Consider the following 17,117-nt stretch of genomic DNA (forward strand, 5'->3'; position numbering starts at 1 on the left):
GGGAGGTATTCTCATTCCCAGAGTCCTTTACTTTGATTTGCTATCTCCCTGCCCTCCAAAGCTCTGGGCAACTGCTCCACTGTGCACATAGGAAGAGAGAAAGAGAGAGAAATGGGGAGAGAGTGCACACAAGGAAAGATAGGAGGAAAAATTTGAACAATAAAAAAGATCCCAGACCAGCAGCTGCAAACCTGGCCCCACAAGGAGAAGGAGAAAAGGATTACCCATAGGCCTTTGATCAGCCAAGATTCCTGGGTTGGGGGAAAGGCACTATAGCTCTACAGCAGGGGTGGGGAGGAGAAGAGACTTAGCATTATGGAGGATCTTTGCTACCACCCAAAAAGCACACAGTGTAAGTCTCCACGTGCCAGTTCTCAAATTGAAAGCCTCATGGGGTTTCAGAACCATTACCATCACCGGAAACAATACCTCTTCTCCCTCCCCTTCAGACTGCAAACCTCATTTGAGACAGGAACTGGATCCCACCTGATTATTTTTAATCTAACCCAATGCTTAGCATAGTATTTGGCACATAGTAAGCATTTTTAATGGTACTTGTTAAATGCTTACTACATGCCAAGCACTAATCAAAATAATAGTTGTGGTATTTAAGCACTTACTCTGGGCCAAACATTGTAGTAAGCATTGGGGTGGATACAAGCAAATCAGATTGGACACAGTCCCTTTCCTACGAGGGGCTTGCAGTCTCCCATTTTACAGATTAGGTAACTGAGGCACAGAGAAATAAAGTGACTTGCCCAAGGTCACATAGGCACGTGGAGAAGCCAGGTTTATAGAACCCATGACCTTTCGACTTCTAGGCCCGTGCTCTATCGCTTCGCCATGTTGCATCTCCCTCTCACCATTCCTCTCCAAACTTGAGTGAGTCTCTGTCTCAAATTCTTCTCCTCCAATTCCCTCCTGGACCCTCTCCAATCTGGCTTCCATTCCCTTCACTGCCCTGAAGCTGCCCTCTCAAAAATCACCAGTGATCTCCATCTTGCCAAATCCAATGGCTCCTACTCCATCCTAATCCTCCTCAACCTCCCAGCTCTCTTTGATACTGTGGACCACACCCTTCTGCTGGAAAAGTTATCCAACCTTGGCTTCACTAACTCTGTCCTCTCCTGGTTCTCCTCTTATCTCTCTGGCCACTCATTCTCAGTCTTCTTCACAGGGTCCTCCTCTGTATCCCACCCCCAAATAGTGGGGGTCCCTAAAGGTTCAGTTTTCAGACTCCTTCTATTCTCCATCTACACTAATTCGCTCACGCAACTTCAAGTATCATCTCCATGCTGATGATACCCAAATCTGTAACTCCTCCCCTGATTTCTCTCCCTCTCTCCAGGCTTGCATCTCCACCTGTCTTCAAGACATCTCTACTTAGATGTCTTCACATCACCTCCAACTTAACATGTCCAAAACAGAGCTCCTTATCTTACCACCCAAACCCTGTCCTCTCCTGGACTTTTCTGTCACAGTAGATGGCACCACCATCCTTCCCCTCTCACGAGTGTGTGTAACCTTGGCATTATCCTTGACTCCTCCCTCTCATTCAACCCACATATACATTCCATCACCAAATCCTGTGGGTCTCACCTTCATAACATCACTAAGATCTGCCCTTTCCTCTCCATTCAAACCACTGTCACGTTAGTTCAATCGCTCATCCTATTCCACCTAGATTACTGCATTGGCTTCCTTTCTGACCTCCCAATCTCCTGCTTCTCCCCACTCCAGTCTATACTTCACTCTCCTGCCCAGATAATCTTTCTATAGAAACATTCAGGACACATCGCCCCTGCCTCTTCAAAAATCTCCAGTGGTTGCCTATCAACTTTCATATCAAACAAAAACTCCTCACCATTGGCTTTAAAGCAGTCCATCACCTCTCCGCTCCTACCTCACCTTATCTCAGTCAAAAATGGATGTTTCCACTGGAAAATTTGTGTCAAAAGGTCAGCCTGGTCCAGACAGACACGGCCAGTCTCTGGTCTAATGGAGCATTAGTTTGGGTCCTTTCATCCGTGGTCTGAAGAGGGGGTTTAACCTTCTCCTAAAACCCAAACTCATCACCTAGATGCTGATATGGCGGTAAATCAAAAAATCCTTATTGAGCACTGGGGAAAAAAATACCTGTTTTCCCTCCCCCTTAGGCTGTGAGCCACATGTGGGACAGGGATTATGTCCATACTACTTATATTATATCTACCCCAGTGCTTAACGCATAGTAAGACTACAATTATTATCATCACTCAGGGAAACACAGCACAGCACAGACTTGCCCCTCTCTGGATCAAAGCAAAAGTGAAACCGCATCCTGCCATGCCCAAGGAGATGAGAAAAAAATGCAAACTATTTACCCATGTGGATCAATACTGACAAAAACCTAGGTGACTTTATCACTACCTTAAACGGAGAAGCATTTGGGCCAGTACACATTTGCTTCAGATTAACTTCATTATTATACAATCCACATAGCATACAAGATGCCCCTTGTCAAGAACATTATCTCAGAAAAACTGTCTGCAGTCCACTGATATTGTTTTACTAAAGAAATGTGACCAAAAAAAAAATTAAAATAGATGTTGTTCAGGCCAGGCATAAAATGAAATCAATTATGAATATTCCCTTTCCTGCAGTCATTTCATTTCAGAAAGCATCTTACTAAAACCTTTTCGGATACAAATGGAAAAGCATCTCTTTGCAGCACAAGACTAGTAAATGATACATATCAGCCTGCATCTCCTGATATGCTGTTAGTCCTCTGAGAATTAAATTGCCACTGTACAGTGTATAAATGTTTAATTTTTTCATCTTTAGGTTGTCTGGAAGTATCTATCTCTGCCAATGTCACAACTCACCAATTAGGGTGTCCAGCAGTACCTAACTGCCAAGTGACCTCTATGTATTATAGATTTTTATCCTTTTTTGAAAATTCCAACTTAATAAAATCCCCTGGGACCCATTTTTTTTCCTTTGGAGACATTTTGTTATGTGCATCATACAACTTTGCTTTTCTTTTGGACTCCTTTATGAAATCAATACAAAGGGTTTTAATGACATTTACAGTGTTTCAAATTAAACAGCTGAAGACCAGTGCATAACCACTACTATTTTTTTTTTGCAACCTAAAGTCTTTCACCAGTGGGGTTTCCCACTGAGCCTCAGCTCTAACATATCTCCACCTTTATCATACAGGAGGCTCTATGGAGCCCTAGGGCTGAGCCGATTCCATATTTCCTAATGGAAAAAGTCAGGATGTTTGCATAGGGCGTTCGTATCAGTACGACATTAAAAATGACATCCTGCCAGAGTCCATCTGACCATTGCAGCTGAGCACTCTGCTAATGCTGCTTGGTCCCCATCTACATCTGGTAACGAGTCAAGTGAATTTTCCTAGTACACGTTGGCACAGGTTATTGCCTATGCAAACTCTTGATACAAGGACCAGAGGGAGGCTTATTCTTGGAATGGAGGCATTCTTCACTCTTTAGCCTACACTTAGGGCAGTGAGCTTGATTCAGTCAACTGCCCCCAGAACCCAAATGGCATCCACAATGCCTCCCCCATTTGGCATTATCCACCGTTCATCTTGTTTCTGTCTCCCCCATTAGACCAGAAGCCCCTCAAGGGCTTTTCTGTTGCACTCTCCCAAGCACTTTGTACAGTGCTTTGCACTCAGCAGATGATTTATAAATACCATCAACTGGTTAATCTGCTCCTCTTCTCCCATCCATTAGTACAAGACCACTGAGAGTTTTCTGGAATGATGAGGGTGTGAGACAGGGAGCCATGTTTTAAAATATTGAAACACCTTCTCTCCCCAAGTATCTCTGGGACCATCCCACGGAATGAGAGGGGAGAGAGTGTAGCTGTTCATGATGTCTTCCAATCTGGGAAACACTAATGGGAGTGTGGCCCTAGAGTAGGTTTCCAGGGGCAGGGTCCTGCAGGTAAAGGAAGAGTGCGGCTCCTGGTGACCGGTCATTTCCTGAGGTCACGGAGGTCACGCGAAACAGGTAACGCCATCTGGGTCCCACCGTCACATACCGTGTTCGGGCAGCTGAGACCCCATGGATGTAACGCTGGTATTCAACACATCGTTGACGGCAGTGTCGCAATACAGGCCCCGCTGGACGTCGTGTTCGCTGTCGGTCTGATCGCTCTCCTCATGTCCACTATCCTTGAGACTGTTTCCTTCTAAGTCCTTGAACGTTGAGCTGCTGGGTTGAAGAAAGAACAATAATGTACTGTCATGGCCAGGTCCAGTCAGGCAATGTCTTTCTTAGGCTGGATGATGTCATACCCCTGAAGCCAGGCCAACACTGGCAGCATTGTCCAAGAGAGAAAAGAAAAACTCTCCGGTAGATAAGGCGGAATTCAATCCTGCAAAGAGCACTCCCCCTATGGAAAGCTAACATTCTGGCTCATTCGTCTCACAACACGCTCCTAAAGGGCACTGCGCCTAGCTACAAATCTGGAACAATCACCCAAAGAGAGGGCGGAAGTAATTGAAAGCACGCTCTCATTTCTCAGGAAAAGAAAGTTTTGCTGCTGGACTCCCTAGACAGGGAGCAGGAAGATACTGGAGGGATGCAAACAAAACAGCCCAGAAATACACCGGAGCTCTAGGGGTGGCCCCCACTCCAACACCCCGCTCCAGGACAGCCTCTCCCAGGGCCCAGAATGTCATGTGTCCCTAGCCATAGGATGCTGGGGTGGTGGGAAACAAAGGACTGTTGATCGAAGCCTTCAGGAGTCTGAAGACTCTGCCATTCAAGACCCGATCATTCGCTTATCTTAAACACTGTCACCTTGGATTGTTGACAACATAACCTTGTAATAGGAATGACACTAGTGGTATTTTTAAAGACTTACTCTGTGCCAAGCACTGCACTAAGTGAGGTAGATACAAGTTTATAAGATCTGAAGACCCCTGTCCCACAAGGGGCTCACAGTCTAAGAAAGAGGGAGTAAAGGTAGTGAATCTCCATTTTACAAATGAGGAACCTGAAGCACAGAGAAGTCAAGTGACTTGCCCAGGGTCACCCAGCAGGCACTGTTCTAAGCCCTGGGGTAGATGCAAGGTAATCAGGTTGTCCCATATGGGGCTCACGTCTTAATCCCCATTTTCCAAATGAGGGAACTGAGCAGAGAAGTTAAGCGACTTGATAAGTGGCAGAGCCGGGATTGGAACCAACGACCTCTGACTCCCAAGCCAGGGCTCTTTCCACTAAGCCACACTGCTTAGTTGTGGACCCAGACCCTGTGCCACATGAGCTCACAGTCTTAATCCCCATTTTACAGATGAGGTTACAGAGGCATCAGAAGTTAAGTGATTTGCTTAAAGTCCACAGCAGACAAGTGGTGGAGTTGGGATTAGAACCCAGGTCCTCTGATTCTCAGGACTCTACTCTTCCCACTAGGCCTCGCTGCTTCCCTTGGATTGGTAGCTACAAGACCATCAGGTCAGACTTGGTCCCTGCCCACCCAGGCTTCACAGTCTAGGAAAGAGGGTAAGCAGGTTTAACCCCCATTTTACAGATGAGGAAACTGAGATTCGTAGCGGTGAAATGACCTGCCCAAGGTCACACAGCAGGCAAGAGCCAGGACGAGAATCCGGATCTCCTGACTTTGAGTCCTGTGCTCTTTCCGCGAGGCCAGGCTGCGTCACCACAGTAGCAGTGATAAGGTAACAGTGGGTCCCTCTTCTATGACCCTCAGATCCCTGCAAAGGAAACTGGCTAAACTACAATGGTTTCTCTTCTGGTTTCCTTGTCAAGAGCAGAGCTTCTTCTCTACCTAGGGCACTTCTGCGTAGTGTATCTCCCTCGGAACCCAGTAGAAAAGAGCCTCAGAGAATGCTGCAACCCAGCTGAAACCTGGAAGTCAATTTCTAAGTCCTAACCAACAAGGCATCCTGTTCTCAAGAAAGGAGTGGCCCTCTATCAGCAAAAGCTTTGTAAGGAAAAGAGGCAGGAGAGAAAACAGCTCCAGGTGCTGCAAACATTAAATACAGCAATACAACAGGGGATATCTTTTTTTGTGTGCCCGATGTAGCTGGGACTGTAGGTCTCGCATTGACCTTTTCAGCTCCACATATACATTCAAAGGTGAATTTCATGATCTTCTTTGAATAGGAACAGCAGCTATTTATATTCCACTCTACTGGCATCTCTTCTCCAGCTTGATGTGGGCTCAAAAAGCAAGGCAGGGATGGATGAGCCCCTGGCAGAGCCTAAGGTCCTTGTGGGCGGGGATTGGATTGTGTCTACTAACTCTGTTGCATTGTACTTTTCCAAGGGTTTGGTAGGGTGCTCTGCACAAAATAAGCACTCAATAAATATCACCAATTGAGATGCAGCATGTGACATCCTATGATCTCAGACCAGCTCTGCAGGAAGTATACCTGCATATGAGATGGAGAAAGGGAGACAGGGAGAGAGGGGCTGGAAAAATAATAACAGCTGTGGTACTTGTTAAGCGCTTACTATGTACCAGGCACTCTACCACTCACTGGGGTAAATACAAGGTTATCAGGCTAGACACAGTCCATGTCCCAAAAGAGGACTCACAGTCTTAATCTCCATTTTATAGATGAGGTAACTGAGGCACAGAGAAGTAAAGTGATTTGCCCAAGGTAACACAGCAGACAAGTGGCAGAGCCATCATTCGAACCCAGGTCCTTCTGACTCCCAGGCCCATGCTCTATCCACTAGGCCAAACTGCTTCTAGGACCAGGTAGGAACTGTAGGCTCTGCAGATTGCAGAGGAAACTTCAGAGAAGCCACCTAATGATCCTCAAATTGCTTCCCCTGTGCAGAACAAGAAGACCAGACCTCAGCAGCATGAAGTGAACCAGTTATACCTGGGAAAGACCAAGAAGAAGATGTTGAAGCTGAAGGTAGGGGTGGGCCTGAGAGCAAGAGAAGAGTGCAGGGAGGAGAACCCATGCAAGAGAGGATGCTCCTGGACCAAGTCAAAGAACTGAGGCTCAGCAAGGTAGAACCGTAAGGCAAAGCCTCTCAGAGGAATGGGTCAGTGACAAAGAAGAGGAGGAAAAGGAAAAGGAGTTAAAAGCAAAGGATGAAGAAGGAAATCAGAAAACCACTGGGCCATGTAAAACAAAAGTGAATCCAAACACTTAAAAAGTGAATCTGAGAAGCAGTATGGCCTAATGGAGAGAGCCTGGTCCAGGGTTCTAATTCAGGCCCAGCCAACTGTCTTCTGTATAACCTTGGACAAATCATTTCCCTGTGCCTCAGTTTCTTCTACCATAAAATGGGGATAAAACATCTATTGTTCCTTCCCTTTAGACTATGAATCCTTTATGGAAGAAAGACTGTGTCCAGCCTGATGATCTTATATCCAACTCCAGCACCTAGTACAATGCTTTGCACTTCTTAAGCACTTAGCAAATACCAAAATTTTCAAGGGAAATCCCATGAGACAGCCTGTCAGATAGAGACCATTTAAATTGCATGAACATAAGCAGGGCTTTAGGAAATGCTTGGGGCAAACAACATCCTTCTAGAGTATCTATCGGTACCCGGTGCTTGGGCTGAGCTTTTGAAGTCAATAAGGCCTCTACCCTCACTGGCATTTTTCTGGGCAATTAAGGTAGCAAATGATCAATCCCTTCTGAAAGGCAATGAAGAAGTTTTCCTGTAACTTTCGGGGCAGATTGCTTTATCTCAAATCATCTGGTCCTATGAAGGACCAGTGCTTCAAAGCACTAAAGAATTCCATGTATTCATTACTTTACAAAGCCCTCTTGTGTCTCCACGGAAACCAAGTGGACCACCTACCATTCAGTGCCTTGCAGAACCATAAAGGAGAAACTGTGAAAATACATTTGTCCCTAAGCTTTCAAATGTTTCCTTTCAAATAAAGATGTCCCCCTGAAAGCCACTGACTTTGATTTCAGGCAACATCAGAGAATTTTCAATTGAGAGAGTCCTTTAAGCCCAGATTATTTTTTGATGCAAATAAAACATAAAGGGTGCACAGAGATTAATTAAAACCACATATTTTTGAGTCCCACAGCCACAGTTCGAGGACTGCCTGATTGATCACAAAAATGAAGTCTTTGAATATTGATATTTCATCTTTCCAATCTATGGATATTGGGATCGATTCCAAGACAAAGAGGGTCCTTCCAATCAAAGGTGGGGAGGCTCAGATGAGGAAAAACTCAGTTCATTCCCCTCAGGAGCTGGTCCCCTTTGGTAGTTCCTTTTATTCATCCCTCCCTTTGCCCCAAAGCACTTATGTACATATCCATAATTTATTCATTGATATTAATGTCTGTCTCCCTCTCAAGACAGTAAGCTTGCTGTGAGCAGGGAGTGTGTCTACCAACTTTATTGTGTTGTCTTCTCCCAAGAGCTTAATTCAGTGCTCTGCCCACAGTTGGCTCTTCATAAGTATGATTGATAGACTGACTTTGGGTTAAAGGAAGACCTTTAGTCCTCAATAATTTGCCTGTGAATGTCAAATGCATTTCTAAGAGATGTGTTTGGTGTGAGGTATGGGTACAGAGTATGGGTACAGAGCAGCCTAAAAACAAAACACCCAGATGTGCAGATTCAGGTACACAAGTTAGGCACTTGGAGAGCCTCCAGGGCATTGGCTACAAAGCCTGGGGCTATCAGCCTTTCTCCCGTTCTCATACTGAGAAATGAATCAAACATACTTATGGACCACTTACCAAAACTAACCCTAACTCAGTACAATAGAGTTGATAGACATGTTCCCTGGCCCCAAGAAGCTTACAGTCTAAAAGGGGAGACAGACATTAAAATAGGCAAATAAATTATGGTTAGGCAAATAAGTGCTGTGGGGCTGAGAGAGGGCTGAATAAATGTTGTAAATCCAAGTCCAAAGTGACACAGAAGGGAGTGGGAGAAGAGGAAATGACGGCTTAGACAGAGAAGGCCTCTTGGAGAAGATGCGCATTTAATAAAGTTTTGAAGGTGGAGAGAGTGACCATCTATCAGATATGAAGAGGGAGAGTGTTCTAGGCCAGAGGCACGAGTGAGTGAGTGGTCAGCGGTAAGATAGACAATATCGAGATACATTGAGTAGGTTGGCATCAGAGGAGTGAAGTATATGGTTTGGGTTGTAGGAGGAAATTAGGGAGGTAGAGTAGGAGGGGACAAATTGACTGAGTCCTTTGAAGCCTATGGTAAGGAGATTCGGGTTAATGCAGAGGTGGATGGGCAACCACTGGAGATTTTGCAGACTGGGGAAATGTGAATGGAACAGTTTTGTAGCAAAATAACTCATGCATCAGAGTGAAGTAAGAACATGTTAGTATGAGGTAACAGGGAGACACCCAAGTAAGAGATATCCTGAAGGCAGGAGAAAACGTGAGACTGCAGAGAAGGAAAGAGGTCAGAGATGGAGATGAAGATTTCAGAATCAACTGCATAGACGTGATGGTTGAAGCCACGGGAGTGAATGATTTCTCCAAGGGAGTGGGTGTACTTGGGGAATAAAAGATGACCCTGAACTGATCCTAGAGAGACCCTCACATTTAGTGGGAGGAGGCAGAGGAGGAGGCCACAAAAGAGACTGAGAAGGAGCACCCAGGGAGATAGAAGAACAGGGAGAGGACAGTGTCAGTGAAGCCAAGGTTGGATAATGTTTCGAGGAGAAGGGGGTGGTCGACGATGGCAAAGGCTGCTGAGAGATCAAGGATGACTAGGATAGACAAGAGTCTGTTGGATTTGGCAAGAAAGAGATCATTAGAGAACTTTGGGAGAGAACTTTCTGTGGAATGAAGAGGATGGAAGCCAGATTAGAGGGGTGTCAAGGAGAGAATTGGAGGAGAGGAAGTAGAGACAGCACATGCAGGCAACTCAAGGAGATTGGAGGAATGTTAGGAGGGAGATGGGTCGATAACTGGAGGGGGTCGTGGGGTCAAGCGAGGTTTTTTGTTGTGTTTTGTTTTTTAAGATAGGGGAGACATGAGCACATTTCAAAGCAGTGGGGAAGAAGCCATTGGAGACCAGACAGTTGAAGCCGGCAGACAGGGATGGGGCATAAAACGAGAGGGGGCATAAAATCTGCTACAAGGCTCCCAGACAGATTTGTCATCCTGTGACTGGTTCTTCTAACTACTGCACTCGCTGGAGCCCTGACTGAGACTTCCTAAACTCAGGGACCCCAAAAACCCCACCCTTAAGAAGAGGCATCTCCTCAAAGAATCACCTTAAAGAATTAATCTCCTCAGAAGTCTAGAACGTGAGTATGGAAATGAAGAAAACCACCCTGAAGAAATTCTTGCAGCTCTTCAAAGCAACCTGCAATACCACACACTGTTTTATCTGCAGAGATAGGCCATATGCAGCACCACTTCTCTGGAGACCAGGCTCATTTCTCAGGGATATAAGCTTATCCACACTTTATGGTGTGATTCTTAAGCAGACTGTGGCAAGGTCTTCGAGATACCAAAAATCCAACGTGGAGTTCAAAGAAGCGTCATTCATCTGAGTCGGACCGCACTGAAAAAGTGACTACTGCAATCAGCACGAGTGAAATCCCATCCTAACCTGATTTGTTTAAACTTAATTATGGCAGTGATCTGAGTAGTCATTTTTTATTTTCACGTTAGCAGACAAGGAGAAAATGCATTATTTCTTGGGAGGGGTCATGGCCAGGCTACGTTGTGAGGGATGATAGCTGGCCAGACACTTTGGACAAGTCATCAGCATATCACCGTTAAATATCATGAGTAATCCCCTTCTGGGAAAGGAACACAACATGTACTCTTTTCGGTGAATATTTCAGCGCTGAATTAAAATAGCTCAGGCAAGTTAGACCTCCCTCAAGTTCTGCTCTTTGGGAGATGGAAATTTATGGGACTGGAGCCAGCAAAATAATAGCACTTTCGTGACTACTCTACTCTAGCTGAAACAGAGTAGTTTTGCCTTGGTGGTACAGGATTCCAATAAGAATGCACATGCATTCATTGGCTTTTATTTTGACTGCAGGAATGCAGCTGGGCTCCCAGGAGAGCCATTGGGGAATTCCCAGGCAGGGGCAAAATCTTAATTTGAATGTCGAGTCGGTGTCTCTGACTCCTGGACCAGCTACGAGGTCTCACCAACCTCTGCATCTATGCTATATGGGCCCCAAACCCAGGCCCTCAGGAAGCTCTTGCCCTGCACAATCACAGATTGACTCTGAACATCCAAGTCTTACCTAGGTATCACACAGGGACCACCAAGCTTAGCAAGACACCGATTTACTACTTCCAACACTTTAAGATGTATGAAGCCACAAAAATCAGTCTCTTTTCCCTTTCCCCATGCCTGAGAAGCATAAGACATATAGAAAAATTGTATCTTGACTTTAAGAGAGAATTTAAAAAAAAGAATTTCAAAGTTGTCAAGGTAACCATGATCTTGTATCTCCCCAACAGCTCCAAAATAAGATAATAGGAAAACATTAACAAAACAAAGAGGTTTTACTTTACTAAAAACCAAGCGCAACGAGGACGACGCTAATGTAAATATTTCTTGAAAATTATTTGTTTTCATTTGCATATAAATTCACCAGCACAAGGAAGGTGGCTGCAGGCCAGACAGAGGACACCTACGTACCTTTTTATCAAGTGGGCTCGGCTGTTCACGTAGTTTGAATCCAAAGAGTAGTTTTCAGTCTGAAAGAGAGAGAAACAATGAAAGGAAAATGTTCACTGTATAATATGCCTGAGAAGTGGAATGTTTCATCTGTGGAACACCCTCCATTCAAATACAACCCCTGACAAACACTAGAATCAAGGCTAGCTGATGACCAAAGAAGAAACACTCATAAACATTTTGTTACAATCAAATAATCAATCGTGTTTACTGAGCACTTATCTGAAATTGGACTACCGTACTAAGTGCTTGAAAGAGTACAATAGAGTTGGTAGACATGATTCCCACTCACAGAGACTATTCTATTAGGGACATTCTATTCTATTCTAGAAGGGACAATAGTCATTGCTATAAATTAACAGAGAGAGGAAATGACAAGGTATAATGATCTGTACATAAGTGTTGGGGAGCTGGGGTGAATATCAACTGTTTAAGGGGTACAGACCTAAATAACATAGACAATGAGAAGCAGTGTGGCCTAGGAGAAAGAGCAGGGGCCAGGGAGTCAGAGGACCTGGGGTTCTAATTCCAGCTCTGCCACATATCTGCTGTGTGACCTTGGGCAAGTCACTTAACTTCCCAGTGTCTCAGTTAATGGGGATTAAGACCGAGTCACAAGACGGACATGACCTGCTTTCAACCTGATTATCTTGTATCTACCCCAATGAATAGTACAGTCCCTGGCACATACTAAGCACTTAAATACCATTTTTTAAAAAATCAATGCTATCTATTGAGCACTTACTGTGTGCAGAGCACTGTACTAAGTGCTTGGGAGGGTACAATACAATGGAATTGGAAGACACATTCCCTGTCTACAAGGAGTTTACAATCTAGAGGGGGAGATAGGCATCAGTAGAAATAAACTACAGAGATATATATATATGTTGTGGGGCGGGGGTGGCTATTGTGTGCTTAAAGGGACAGATCCAAGTGCATAGGAAATGCAGAAGAGGGAGGGAGTTGGGGGGGGGGAGGGGTTTAATTGGTGAAGGCTTCTTGGATGAGGTGTGATTTTAATAACACTTTCTAGGTGGGGAGAGTAATGGTCTGGCATAAATGGAAAGGGAGAGACTTCAAGGCAGGAAAGAGAACATGGGTTAGGGGTGGGGGTAGAGACGGAGGAAAACTAATTGTTCCTTGTTCCCCCTTGGGTCCAATTCTCACCATCGATGGGGATTTCAAAATCATTTTTATTATTAGTGGGTAATTAACATGTAAAATATGTATTCCATAGCTATGGAAATGCATGCAAATAAATCCCCCCGCTGTGGCCCTAAACCCTATACTCCCCTTTAAGTCGCTCTGTACAGTAACAGCAAGCAGCAAACTCTTCGCTTTCTTGTTAATACAAAAGCCTACAAGTGTTGCTTCCCAAAGTCCAGGGGTGACCGGTGGTCCATGCGTGAGCCAGAGCTTTTCATGTGCAACATGAGGTTTGCAAGTTAATCCCCATCCGAGGCCTATCACTAAAACACCACCTTTTAATCTCCCAGGGCCAGTGTCAGGAGCAACGTGTTGTGAGAGGAATGGTTGCAGTGTTCTCACCTGATAACAAGAGGTGGGAAAAAGGCTTAGGGGTGCCCCTCAGTGAGTTGGCATCCAGTGGAAGTGGCATTCAGCAGAGCCAGCTCATCAGAGCAGGGAAGCAGTGCAGGAAGGTCACTTCCCCCGGATCTCTGGAGTAGGAGGTTTGCCATGGAATAAGGCACGAGGGAGTCGGGCCCATCTCCCTCTTCAAAAGACTTCTCTAATTCCTCCAAGGACATTCAGCACCGGACCCAGGGGTGGGAAGGGGTAAACTGGGGGTGGAGAAACAGTGTGGTGTAGTGGATTGAGCATGGGTCGGTGAATCAGAAGGTCATGTGTTCTAATCCCGGCTCTGCCACTTTGTCTGCTGTGTAACCTTGGGTAAGTCACTTCACTTTTCTGGGCCTCTGTGACCTCATCTGTAAAATGGGGATTGAGACTGTGTCCGACACGATTTGTTTGCATCCACCCCATCACTTAGAACAGTGCCTGGCACATAGTAAGCACTTAACAAATGCCATAATTATTATTATTATCATTATTATTACTATTAGAACAAAAAGGTGACCCTTTCACACAGAAAGATCTGTTGGGGCAAATGGCAGACGCTGAAACCCTGTTTCCTGGAATTTAAACTCGAGCCTGGGCAAAGCTTTAGAAAGATTCCCAGTGAGAGGAACATCTGCTGCCAAAGGGAGTGAAAAAGCAAGTGGAGTTAGGTTGCCCAACTCAGATATTTCCTTCTGATTTCTAGATGCTGGGGTCCAGGTTGACGAAGGAGATCTGAACTGCCAGGAAGGCCTGCAGTCAGGGGAGATGGACTTCCCTTCTGGCCTCTTTCTGACCTTCCCTGCAAGTGTTTGCTTTTCCTCACCAGGGACGTTTCTTCTCCACAATCAGTCAGTCAGTCGTAGTCAATGAGCACTTACTGTGAGCAGGGCACTGTACTATGCACTTGAGAGAGTACAATATAACATAGTTGGTAAATGTGTTCCCTGCTCACAATGAGCTTACAATATAGAGGGGGACACAGACATTAATATATATGAATTACAGATACGTACATACGTTCTGTGGGGCTGAAGGGTGCGAGGTGAATAATGGATGCAAATATAAGTGCAAGGGCGACACAGAAGGGAATAGGAGAAGACAAAATAAGGGCTTAATCAGGGAAAGCCTCTTGGAGGAGATATGCTTTTAATAAAGCTTTTAAGGTGGAGAGTGTAATCATCTGTCGGTTATGAAGAGGGAGGACATTCCAGACCTGAGGCAGGACGTGGGCAGAGTTAAAGACACCTTGGGTTTGCTTGTGTGTCCTCTCTGAAATCCCCCAAGCTAAACCCCCAACACCAGCCAAATGTGGATGCCATCCAGACAGTGCCCTGAGTCCTTCTCACCATTTCTATGTGACGCCCATGTGCAGGCCAAGCAGGCAGAGGGACTGTGAAATACGGCATAAGGACGATCCCATCACAACAGCAATAACAGGGTCAGAGGGATGGGTTATACCTCTCTAAGATGAAGTGTCCCCTTTGGGTGGTTCGTCTGTCAGCCACCCAAAGCCCTACCAGTCAGTGGTATTTGTTGAGCACTTACTCTATGCATAGCACTATATTAAGCACTTGGGAGAGGATAGATCAATACAGTTTGTAGTCCTTGCCCTAAAGGAACTTACAATCTAGTGGGAGTTTACAGTCTAATGGGAGCCTAGGAAGAATTCACCTGCCCTTGAGGGAGCACTGCCTCTCCTGGCAATAATAATTATATTATAGTCGTTGTTAAGCGCTTACTATGTGACAAGCACTGTTCTAAGTGCTGGAGTAGATACAAGGTCATCAAGTGGTCCCACATGGGGCTCACAGAGTTAATCCCCATTTTACAGATAAGGTGACTGAGGCACAGAGAAGTTAAGTGGCTTGCCCAAGGTCACACACCAGACAAGTGGTGGAGCCGGGATTAGAACCCACGTCCTCTGACTCCCAAGCCTATGCTCTTTCCACTAGCCACACTGCTTCTCTAGTGTCAAAGATCTTCAGGGAAGGAAGGGCTAACACAGTCAGAGCTACTTAAAATTGGGACAGATGATCCAAGGAGGGAGGAAGCAGGCCAGACCACCATAGAGGATTCAGAGAGAGACTTGCCTAGAGTCAGGGGAGGAGCAAGAAGACAGCTTTGTGGTCAGGAATCATATCGACTTACTCTACTGCTCTACCCCAAGGCTTTGATACAGGGATCTAATAATAATAATAATGTTGGTATTTGTTAAGTGCTTACTATGTGCCGAGCACTGTTGTAAGCACTGGGGTAGATACAAGGTAATCAGGTTGTCCCACGTGAGGTTCACAGTCTTAACCCCCATTTTACAGATGAGGTAACGAGGCACTGAGAAGTTAAATGACTTGCCCAAAGTAACACAGCTGACAGGTGGCGGAGCCGAGATTAGAACCCATGACCTCTGACTCCTAAACCTGTGCTCTTTCCACTGAGCCACGCTGCTTCTCTCACAGAGTGCTCAATAAATACTGTCTATTGATTGGTCAACATCCAGGAGCAGTTACTGACCCCACTGCCAGGAAACTCTCTACTTTTTCTAAATCTCCCTTATTCCAGCAAGCCTATTTCCCAACTATGGGAAGAAAAGAACCAGGCAGCAAAATATAGGCAAAGGGAGAACTAGGGATTCTTCATTTGGTAATGTTAAACATTTCAGGGAGAAACCTGATTCTTGGGAATTTGTCCCATCCTTTTCAATGACCTGCATGCCCCCCCTCCCCACACACATTTTTACTGCTAGATAGACGTATTCATCAATCATATTCATCGAGCACTTAATGTGAGCAGGGAACTGTACTGTGCACTTGGGAGAGTACAATACAACATAGTTGGTAAATGTGTTCCCTGCTTACAATGAGCTTACCGTATAGAGGGAGATGCAGACATTAATATAAATGAAACATCCATTCTGGCGAAACATCCATTCCCCATTCCCCCCATCAATCACTCTAAAAGATGAATTGTTTATGCCACCAGTGGGGGAAGAAAAAGGAAAAAAAAAATCAAAAGGCCCAATACATCTCTAATTTACTAATAAATTCAGAAACACTGAATCTGCCATGCATATAATCAGAGTGGTAAGAGACAGAAAACCAGGCATTTGAAGCAGCGTTGAATATGAAATCCAATTGTACGTTAGTGGAGCTTGCTCTGTTGTACCAAGATAATAAAGGGGAAACAGTGTTGGTTAACTGTGACCTTTTCTGAAATACAGTACAATATCTAATTTAACAAACAGGAACCTCCCAGTGAGAAACATGCTATCCTGCTAAAGCTGGGGGAGTTGGTCTACCACTCAGTAGAACTCAGTTATTACTTTCACATAGTAATTATTGCTGTGGAGTCACACAGGAGATTTACAGCAAAGACTACTAGTCCCTGAAGTTTCTGCATCCTTGTTCCTTCGATATGACTTTGATTGTTAAGGGGCTGGATGTTGGAGGGGAATGGAAATGAGGGAGAGAGTGGAAAGGGTTAAGGGTGGGAGGGAGAGACATACAGGGGTTCCTAAAGAGTGCATCCCTGCTAAAGTTTTATATTCCACACCTGGTCTCATGCCCAGTCTCACTGGCAATTCCACAGAGGAAAATTTAACCACATAATTATACTGTAAGCTCCTCCATTGGAGTGTAAGCACCTATTGTGTGGGGAATGTGTCCCCGTTAGTACAGTGTTTTGCACCTGGTAGGCATTTAATAAGTGCTATAACTCTCAGCAAAATGGCCTAAGCTTGTCCTCTGGACTGTAAACTCATTGTGGGCTGGGAACATGTCTACCAACTCTGTTAAAATGTTCTTTCCCAGGCTCTTAGTTCAGTGCTCTGCACATAGTAAGAACTCAATAAATATGACCGAGTGATTGATAGTGGAAAGAGCACTGGCC

The 17,117-nt window shown here is 45.0% G+C and overlaps 1 protein-coding gene across 2 annotated transcripts in view; it reads right to left on the minus strand.

Annotated features, from left to right (window-relative positions):
* The window catches only part of PCDH19 (protocadherin 19), a 129,218-nt gene that overhangs the window by 49,050 nt on the left and 63,051 nt on the right, over positions 1-17,117 (minus strand). Inside the window, exons 3-4 of one of the 2 annotated variants that reach the window (XM_001512939.4) lie at positions 11,613-11,671; positions 4,054-4,223 (exon numbers count right to left, since the gene is read on the minus strand). In XM_001512939.4, coding sequence (XP_001512989.1) covers positions 4,054-4,223; positions 11,613-11,671 — 229 coding nt within the window. Of the gene's footprint in view, positions 1-4,053; positions 4,227-11,612; positions 11,672-17,117 lie in introns of both variants that reach the window. The other variant, XM_007671537.3, reaches the window with a different exon arrangement.

This window comes from Ornithorhynchus anatinus, chromosome 6 (assembly GCF_004115215.2).
Source record: "Ornithorhynchus anatinus isolate Pmale09 chromosome 6, mOrnAna1.pri.v4, whole genome shotgun sequence".
NCBI classification, from domain to species: domain Eukaryota; kingdom Metazoa; phylum Chordata; class Mammalia; order Monotremata; family Ornithorhynchidae; genus Ornithorhynchus; species Ornithorhynchus anatinus.